At 56.4% G+C, this 9010-nt stretch overlaps 1 protein-coding gene across 1 annotated transcript; it reads right to left on the bottom strand.

Annotated features, from left to right (window-relative positions):
* Window positions 1-2616: 2616 nt before the first annotated feature.
* Window positions 2617-5742, bottom strand: LOC108538741 (myeloma-overexpressed gene protein). The gene is given in 6 exon segments (XM_017886978.1): window positions 2617-3566; window positions 3569-3644; window positions 3646-4042; window positions 4044-4565; window positions 4682-4816; window positions 5288-5742. Coding segments are annotated over 4 exon segments (747 nt in total). The 5' UTR covers window positions 4268-4565; window positions 4682-4816; window positions 5288-5742; the 3' UTR covers window positions 2617-3516.
* Window positions 5743-9010: the final 3268 nt, after the last annotated feature.

The raw sequence follows: 9010 nt of genomic DNA, 5'->3' as shown, positions 1-9010 counted from the left end.
ACAGTGGCAGCACCAGGGTGAAATGAGACCCTGGACCGGAGACTCCAAAGCAGTGCCATGTGGATTGTGCTGAACGAAGCTGTGGTCAGCCGAACGGGGCCAGCCGAGCACACAGGCCTGCAGGGCTTCCTCATCATCCTCAGTAAAATGTCCAAGTCGCTCAGCCTGGCTGACCCCCTGGCCTGGCCTCCGTCCCCGCTCCACACCACCCAGACCCCCCACACAGTCCTCTCCAGCTCCGGCACACGAGGGACTCTCCTGCACTCAAGCCTTGCACACACTGTCTCTCTGCCTGGAGACCCCTCCCTGCCTCTCCTCCCAGCCAGTCCCTTCCCCTGGTTGGTATCTCATCCTTCAGGCTCTGCTCGGACGCCCCCGCCCTCCCAGGGAGCCTTCCGTGATGCCCAGATTATGTGTCCCCCCTCCTCTGCATCTCCCCTGCTAAGGGGAAGTGGCACTGGGCATCCTTAACATGGCACGTAGCATTAGGCATCCTTACCGTCCAGGACTGCTGTTCTGTCTCCACCATCAGATTGGCAGCGTGGGAGGGAGGGAACCACATCAAAGTCACTGATGTGCCCAGAGGGTCAAGGGGGCCTGGCACTGAGGGGCCACAGGATCATCTGATGCGTGGAGAACGAATGATGCCCGCGTGACCGTGGGCTCCCTGTGGACACCTGGAAGCTACTCGTAGGAGGAGATACGAGGTTGAATTTAGAAGCCTGTGCCCCAACAGGCATAGTTTTCTTCCCAGCCCCTTCTCTTCCTTCCCGCTTGGATCCACCCCAGACTGAGAGGTGGGAACCACAGAGGGAGCTGGACCAGTCAGCAGAGGCCATCCTCCCTGGGCCTCCCAGCTCTGTGCTGAAACAAGGATGGGTCAGTGGGACCAAGGGAAGCACCAAGGTGCTCATGCCTAGCCCTCAGCTCCTATAGAATCCTGGGTTTTGAGGCCCTGCGCCAGGCCCCTGTGGGGTGAGCTGGGAGGCACCGTGGGAGACAGAAGCACAGTGGCGGGAAAGGGGGGTGCTGACGGAGGCCTTGGGGTGGACAAACTCAAGCCTCTCAAACCCCAGGGGCACCGTCACTGGCCCCTGTGAAATGACTGTAGGGCTGGGAGCCGAGCCGTGCAGCCCAGGCAGGACACAGGAAGCGGGCGGGTCGTGTTTTTGTGAATGAAACTGCAACCCAGCTTCCTCCGGGTCTCCACGCCCTGCCGGCCTCGCTTGACCACTCCGTAACCTCAGGCGAAGCGCTGGCAGAAAGGGGGAACTTCAAAACGAAAGTGTGAGTCAGACAGGAGAAGGAAATGGAGAGAGAAATTCTTGTTTCACAGAGGCCTCACATGAGACCTGACCTGGGCTGGAACTGCAGCCTGGTCCCCAGCAGCCCCAGTCCCAGGGTGTCCACCTGCAGCCTTGGCCTGCTCGCCATGCCTGGCCCCCGGCCCCTCCAACACCATCTGGACAGGGAGGGGCCCCCCACACCCCATCTGGGGCCCTTGACAAGGGCGGCTGCAGAGGGTTCCCTGACAGTCATTTCCCATTGATCCCAGGAATGTTGAGTGAGCACCGACTGTGTCCAGCCTTGTGCTGTGAACAAGACAAGCAGGGCCCTGCCTTCATGGAGTGGACAGTTCACGCTGGGGGCCGCTAACATGGGGAGCGAGGTGAATAGAGTTTCGGTTGTTCCTTGTGCTGCTATAGAGGTAAACAGGTTGCTGTGACGGACTGGCAGGATGTACCTGGGAGGAGGTGGCATGCAGCTGGGCTCAGAAGGAGGAGATGGGACCCCCACAAAGAGCGGAGTGACGTGCATGCCAGGTGGCAGGGAGGGCGGCCCGGGGGAGCAGCTCAGGCTGTTCTAGGAACTCCAGAGGTCGTTGCGACGGAAGTACAAGGAATGAGGGCCAAAGATGAGAAGGAAGCGGGGCACGTGGGGCATGGCTCGCAAAGCCCCCGTTACCTTCTGAGCCCAGAGCTTGGGCAGGGCTTGTGACCAGACAGAAAGGAAGATTGCTGAACACTGGGGGTTCCCGCCTTGCACACAGTCAGCTTTGGGGAAGTCACAGGTCCCTCTCCCTTGGAATAGACAGGAAAGCCCCTCCATCGTGGGTGTCTGGGGTAGGGGAGTAAGGCACGGCTGCTCACCCAGCTGCCTGCCTGGGACCCCCAAGCTTCCCCTTAACCCCCAACTCCCCTCCCAGGCAGGTTCTTCACCTCTCCCTCCTTGCTTGGAACGAATGGATTCTGCTGTCCCTTTAAAGGGACCTGAGTCAGAGAGTTAAGAATGAAACTGACTCATGGTGGAAGGGGTGGTCACCAGCTGGCCAGGCGCCAGGACTGCGGCGGGAGAGGAAGCCAGGCGACCGCAGCTGCCTGTGTGTGCTCTGCTGCAAAGGGCAGAAACCACAAAACCCCATTTGAAATTCCGCCGTGCAGCGCGTCTTGTGTAATGAGGTTACCCCTCATAATGGGGGCATTCAGGGCCCACACGGGCCTGGGGGCTGGGGGCCTGCCCCCCAGGTCCAGCTGATGCTGATGTCATCTTCAGTCAGGAGTACCCCCTCCCTTGATTAAGAACTTAAAAAAAAAAAAATGCACCAGGAAACTAGAGTGAGAGCCAGAACGGAAGTCTTGGTTTTATTTATAGCTGATAACTTACATCCGGCCTGCTCCTCGGGAAGCACAGCAGGGAGGACAAAGAGCCCAAAGGAGCCGGCGACAAAAATGCCCAAACCCCTGAGCTAATGTGGTGGCTGAGGGCAAGCCTAAAGCTCCCTTCTGAGCTACCCAGCAGCCAAAGCAAAGAGAGAAACAGGGTCCTGCAGCATGATGTCACAGAAAACTAGGGACCCTGGAGCCTGGGTTCCAACAGGAACCTTACATTCTGGCACCTTAGATTCTGATTTCTCCCTGGAAAATGGAGAGAAAAATACTGAATTGGTTAGGAGGGCTATGCAGCACACCCAGCACAGTGTCTGGGTGCGTTTCAGAGGCCCCACCAGTCTAGGGTCTATGAGAAGACAGCACAGGTGCCTCACTCTCCATGCCTGTGCGCATGGCAGACATCACTCGTGGATTGCAACATGCTTTCCTGGAGCCAGATTCAGCCTCATAGCCCCATTGCACAAGTTCTCCAGGGGCTACCACCAATGCCCCAATCGGCTGGAGCTGAACTTGCGTGTCCTCCCAGCCTCTAACCAGCTAAGGAAAGGACCAGAAGGAGCTGGGTCATCGTGATCTTCCCTGCACCTGGCTCATGCCTGCACCTGGGAGATGCTCGATAAAAAATTGTCTAGTTAAGGAAGAGGCAGGGAAGAATGGGAGAGAGGAGAAGGAAGAGGAGAGGGTAGGAGAGTTGTGAGAGGAAGCTTGGACCTTAGGCAACTTGCTGAGCTTCTTTGGGCCTCAGTTTCCTCATCTGTTAAGTGGGGGTTTTAGTAGCTACCTCGTGGAGTCATTCTGAGGATTAAATGAGGCTGGACATATAAACCACCTGGCACACAGGACATCCTCAACAAGTGAGGATGATGAGGAGGAGGAGGACGAGGGGGTGGAGGAGGAGGGGGAAGTTCCTGACACTGGGGGTGGGCACACAGTATGCCCCACCTGGCCAGTCCTCTTAACTCCCATGCCCCACCCCACCCCTGGCCTCAACTGTCACCACAGTCAGCCAGGACCCAGCCACCCCCAGAGGCAGCCCCAGGTGGAGCAGTGAGGGGTGCGGTTCTGGGTGGGGGGTCAGGCATGCTCTTCTTCCCCTTCCACAGTTGGGGCAGCCTGATTCTGCCAGGGTCATGCAGAGTGCCCCGGCACCAGTCAGAAGTCCTCGCCCACGTGAATGCAGAGCCACACCCATGCGCGCCCATGTAATTTCCGTGGAGACCCCAGGCCACCCATGCACCTTCTCAGGGCACGAGCTAACGGCCTGCTCAACGCCCACTGGAAAGGCTTCTCCCAGAGGAGCAATGCCCGCCACCCTTACAGACTGACTCCCAGAATCCCTGTTCCCAGTGCCACACAGAGTGCCTGGTGACACTGGCCCGGGACACATTCACGTCTTCTGCCTCCTGGCTGAGCCCTGCACCTGTCTGGACACCCTTTTCTCCCTTGTTTCTCTCCAGGTCATTAGCTCCAGCAGCAAACCACAGAGACACAAATGCTCCTCTCACCGCAACACACAGGGCCTGGGAGAGACAGAGGAGGCCCCAGGATGTGCCAGCTTTGGAGCCCTCCACGAAGTGTCCGGTCTGCCGGATGAACATGAGTGACCAGTCCCTGTCCCCGGTGGGGACAGACAACAGACAAGAAAACCAATGAATAAATCAGACATCAGCAGGTGGCATTCACCCACCCACGAGAAGAGGATACCGGCGTCGGGGAAGTGTCGGCACCTGGTGGAGGTGGAAGGTCAGGAAGGACGCACCACGGAGACGATGACACCAGGAGAAAGACTGCTCCAGGCAGTGGCAACAGCGAGTGCAGAGACCCGTCGGGAGAGCTGGGGTGTGTGTGACGCAGACCCTGAGGGCCACGAGCCGAGGGAAGGAGCCAGATGCTGTCCTAAGTGCCGGGGGAAGTTGTAAGAGGTGTTAAGCGTGGCGTGACGTGGCTGGATTTAGGGTCTGAGATGAACTTTCCTGCTCCTGAGTGGACTCTGAAGAGAAGGAGGATCCTACCTTTCATAACCCATCCCGGGAAGGCAGCAACCTCCTTGACCATGGGGAGGATGAGAGGCCGCCGCTCTGTGCCTGGGTCCCCATGACCTCCAGGGTCCCTTCGCGTCTTCACCTCACAATCCTGGAAGCTGGGACCTGCCAAAATCCACGAGGCAGCCCCAGCCTCCCCGTCTCTGGGGAAGGGGGTGGGCTGCCTTCTCCTCCTGGTTTATAGCCACAGAGGACTCCAGGCACAGTGGTCCTCAGCCGCCTCTAGGGACCGTGGGGACAGCTGCCCTCTGTGTGTGACAGTGGCTGGGCAGAAGCCAGCTGGGCTGTCTTGGGTGGGGCCTGGAGGCCTCTGGCTATATAGCACCACCTTGGGGGGCTCCAGGTGGGAGGGGCCCTGGGCAGCTCAGCAGGGGCTTGGTCACTCCTGAGCCGTCTGTGGTCCTACTGGTCTGTACCCTCAACCCCACCGGCCTGCACTGGTCATGCCCGGCTCTCACAGGATGATGGCCCCAGCCTTGTAATGAGTCACCTGCTGCCCTCCTGCCCCTCCAGCTGATCCCCCACCCAGCAGCCACAGAGCTCTCCTTAAAACATAAGAAAGACCCTGCTTCTTACCTGCTCAGATCTCACCAAGTCCTGACCACCTCACTCCAGATAAACTCCAGACTCTTCACTGAGCCCAAAGGCAATGAGCAGAAGTGCCCAGAAAGCACACAGAGCTCAGCAGGTGGTGAGGCACCGGACCCGAGTCACTCAGCAGCTGAACAGGCCATCCCTGAGGCCACGCATGCCCCAGCCCTGCAGGTGTGACAGCCGAGGCTTCCATGACAGGGGGTGGGTGGGAGCTAATATGGCTGGTGAAAGCACTGGGTTCAGTGGGGATGGCATCTCCCGCCCTCTGTCCAAGGTGGGGAAAAAGTCAGCTTCAGGTGAGGGAGACCCTGGACGCCTGGCTTTGGGCTGGCTCGCCACTCACATGGCCTCTCCCAGGCACACTTTCCTGCTTTGTAGGGATGTGGGTTTGCAGGACAATAACAGGAGAATCAAGTCAAGAACTGAGGGGGATAGCCAAGGTAGGCGGAGCTGCCTGCTGGGTGGGACTAACCCAGGTGGGTGGGGCCGCTTGTGAGTGGGGCTAGCCCAGTTGGGTGGGGTTCCTTGGGGGTGGGGCTAGCCCAGGTGGGTGGGGCTCCTTGGGGGTGGGGCTAGCTCAGGTGGGTGGGGCTCCTTGGGGATGGGTCTAGCCCAGGTGGATGGGGCTGTCTGGTGGGCAGGACTTTCTTCCCTGCCAGCATTTCCCTCTCTTGGTTAAGTAAGGCCAGGGCAGAGCCCACACATGGTTATGCCCAACCTTAAGACCTGCCCTGGGTGAGTTAAGACTCCCCAGCTCACCTGGGTCCTACTGGAGGGGAACCTACACAGCCAACCTCCTCAAGGATCCTGAAGCCCCAGGAGACCATGGGGCTAGGGTGCTATTCATTCGTTCATTCGGTCACCTATTCATTTATTTACTTGCTTCTCCACCCTTTCCTGGGTAATATTAAGAATAATAGTGGGCCTAGGAGTATAGAACATTCTTAGGGGTTTCTTGCAAGCCAGGAACCCTAAGAACAAGTTATGTAACCCACGTGGTATCGCTGTGAGGGGTACGACCCCTGTCCTCACTTAACAGATAAGGAGCTGAGCCACGGAGGCCTCACGGCTGGGCAGCTGGGAGTGGACCCCCACAGACTGGAGGGGGATGGGCAGGGGCAAGGGGTTCTGCTGGCCCCAGGCCTCTTGTACACATCTTGGGAGGTACTAAAAATGGGTACTTGCTCAAGTCCCACTCTTCATTGAGCACAGGGAGCTCTTGGCCCTTCCCTCTTCCTCCCTTTACCCTCACGCCCCAATTCCACATGGGTGTACTGAGCACTTGCTAAGGGTCAAGCCCGGCGCTAGGTGGGGCACACAGTAGGAACCCGAGGCAGCCCTCCCTGCCCAGCTCTCCAGGACACTGTTATCAATGCCAGCAGGAAGCATAGAGAGGCCAGGGGAAGACGGCAGTCAGGAGGAGCCAGCAGAGGGGAAAGAGGGATGGCAGCTCAGTGCCCCTGGACCCTGGTGGAAGCTGGACTGCGACCAGAGACAGGGCTGCAGCCCAGAGCTAGCCCCAGACCCACAGGAACTCGAGGGGCTTCACAGGTTTGTCAGGGGTTTGGACGTTATCCCGAGGGCTGAGGACCCTGCAAATTGCAGAGACCGGGCTATATTTGGCATTTTAGAAGCCTCCCCCAACCGCAGTGGAGGGGAATTGGAGGGAGTGTGAGAGGAGGTTCCCATGCTCACCTAGGTGGGAGATGGTGGTGAGATAGAGGGTGACCCTGATAGGACTCAGGGACAAATTAAAGGTGAGGGCCAAGGAGAGGGGTATGCAAACAGCTCCCAGGAAGATGGTGACACCAGTGAGGTGGGGAGACAGGATGGCATTTGGTTCCTGCTGAGCTGGAGATGCCTGTGCAAAGCTTCTAAGATACCCAAGGCAGAATCTGCAGCTCCTGCAAAGACAAGAGTTCTGCTCTGCCCCCAGGGAATCAGGGGAGGTCTCCCCAGTGCCCTACTGGGGCCTCCAGAGCCCCTGTGGGAGCCTCCCCCAACCCAACCACCAGCCATTAACGCCACCTACCGGATGCTCAAGGCAGGCCCCCAGCAACTTGCTGAGGGCAGATCCTGATGTGTCCCCATTTTAAAGATGAGGAAACTGAGGCCAGGACACAAGATGAAGCCTGTCTGAGGTTACATAGAGGTGGAGGTAGCATAAGACCTCAGTTTTGCCTTCCAGATCCTCTCCAAAGAGCCCCGTCTGAGAGCAGATGGAAGGGGGTGGTGTCAGGAGATACCTCATCTCACTTTTGTCTGCTGTCAGCATTCCAACAACCCTAGATTCTTTTGTGTCACTCAGTCTCACCATAGCCTCACTCTGATTATCAAAGCTCATCTTTTGGGCTGATATCTGCTTCCGGGACCCCCAACAGCCCACCTGGGTCCTGCTGGGGAGGACTGTAGAAATCTGACTGTCCCAGCTTGATTTTCTCCCTCTGTCTTCAACATTCAGAGTGCCAGCCCACCTGTTAAATCATGACGAGTTTGTGATGGTGATGGTGATGATAGTGATGATGGTGATAATGATGGCGTTGATGGTAATCATGATAGTGATGGTGATGATGGAAAGGAAATGGTAATGATGATGATGATGACGATGACAGTAATAGTGATGAAGGCGATAGTGATAATGAGATGATGATGGATAATGTAGGTGATGGTAAAGATGATTATATGATTATGATGGTGATGATCGAGATGATGGTGGTGATATGATGACGAGGAGGAGGATGAGGATGATTATGGTGATGAGAATGATGGTGGGTGATGATGATGATGTGATGATGGTGGTAATGATGATGATAGCGATGATGCATGTGGTAGGGTGATGGTGGGTTGTGAGGTGGTGATATGATGAATGGTGGTTGTGATGTGATGGTGGTAATGATGGTGAGGTGAGGATGTTAATGTTTGATGATGATGGTGGTAGTTGATGATGTTTTTTGTGGTGGTGATGATTGTGATGGATGGTGATGGTGATATGATGGTGGGATGACAGTGATGGTGATGATAGTGGTGATGATGATGATGGTGATGGTGTGTGATGGTGGTGGTGATGGTGGCTGACATGGTGGTGGATGATGGTGATGGTGGTGACGGTGGTGATGATGGTGATGGTCGGTGACGGCTGGGATGATGGTGATGGTGGTGATGATGGTGTGGTGGTGATGATGTTGTGATGATGGTGATGGTGATGGTGATGATGATGGTGGTGGTGATGATGGTGATGGTGGTGTGATGATGGTGGTGGTGATGATGGTGGTGATGATGATGGTGGTGATGGTGGTGATGATGATGATGGTGATAATGGTAATGGTGTTGATGGTAATGATGGTGGTGGTGATGATGATGATGATGGTGGTGATGATGATAATGGTGAGGATAACTTGTACTGAACAAGCACCACATGTCAGTGGTGTTCCAACAATATTTCATTTAATTCTTGTGACAATTTTATGAGCTAGGACGACTGTTATTCCCATTTTACAGAGGAGAAAACTAAAGTGTAGAGTAGCTCAGTCACATAGCAAGTTAGCAGTGGAACCTAGAGGCACACCCAGGCAGTTGCACCAAGACCTGCTCCTAACATTACCCTATACTGCTTTTGGCTTAGCCCACAGAGCTGTCTTTGTGACCCCTTCTCTGACACTCCTTGTCTGAGCCAAAAGGCTCCTCCCATCATCCATACCAGTCTGG

This window comes from Rhinopithecus bieti, unplaced genomic scaffold, assembly GCF_001698545.2.
Source record: "Rhinopithecus bieti isolate Rb0 unplaced genomic scaffold, ASM169854v2 scaffold_1014, whole genome shotgun sequence".
NCBI lineage: Eukaryota > Metazoa > Chordata > Mammalia > Primates > Cercopithecidae > Rhinopithecus > Rhinopithecus bieti.
This window is presented reverse-complemented; position numbering and strand designations above follow the sequence as displayed.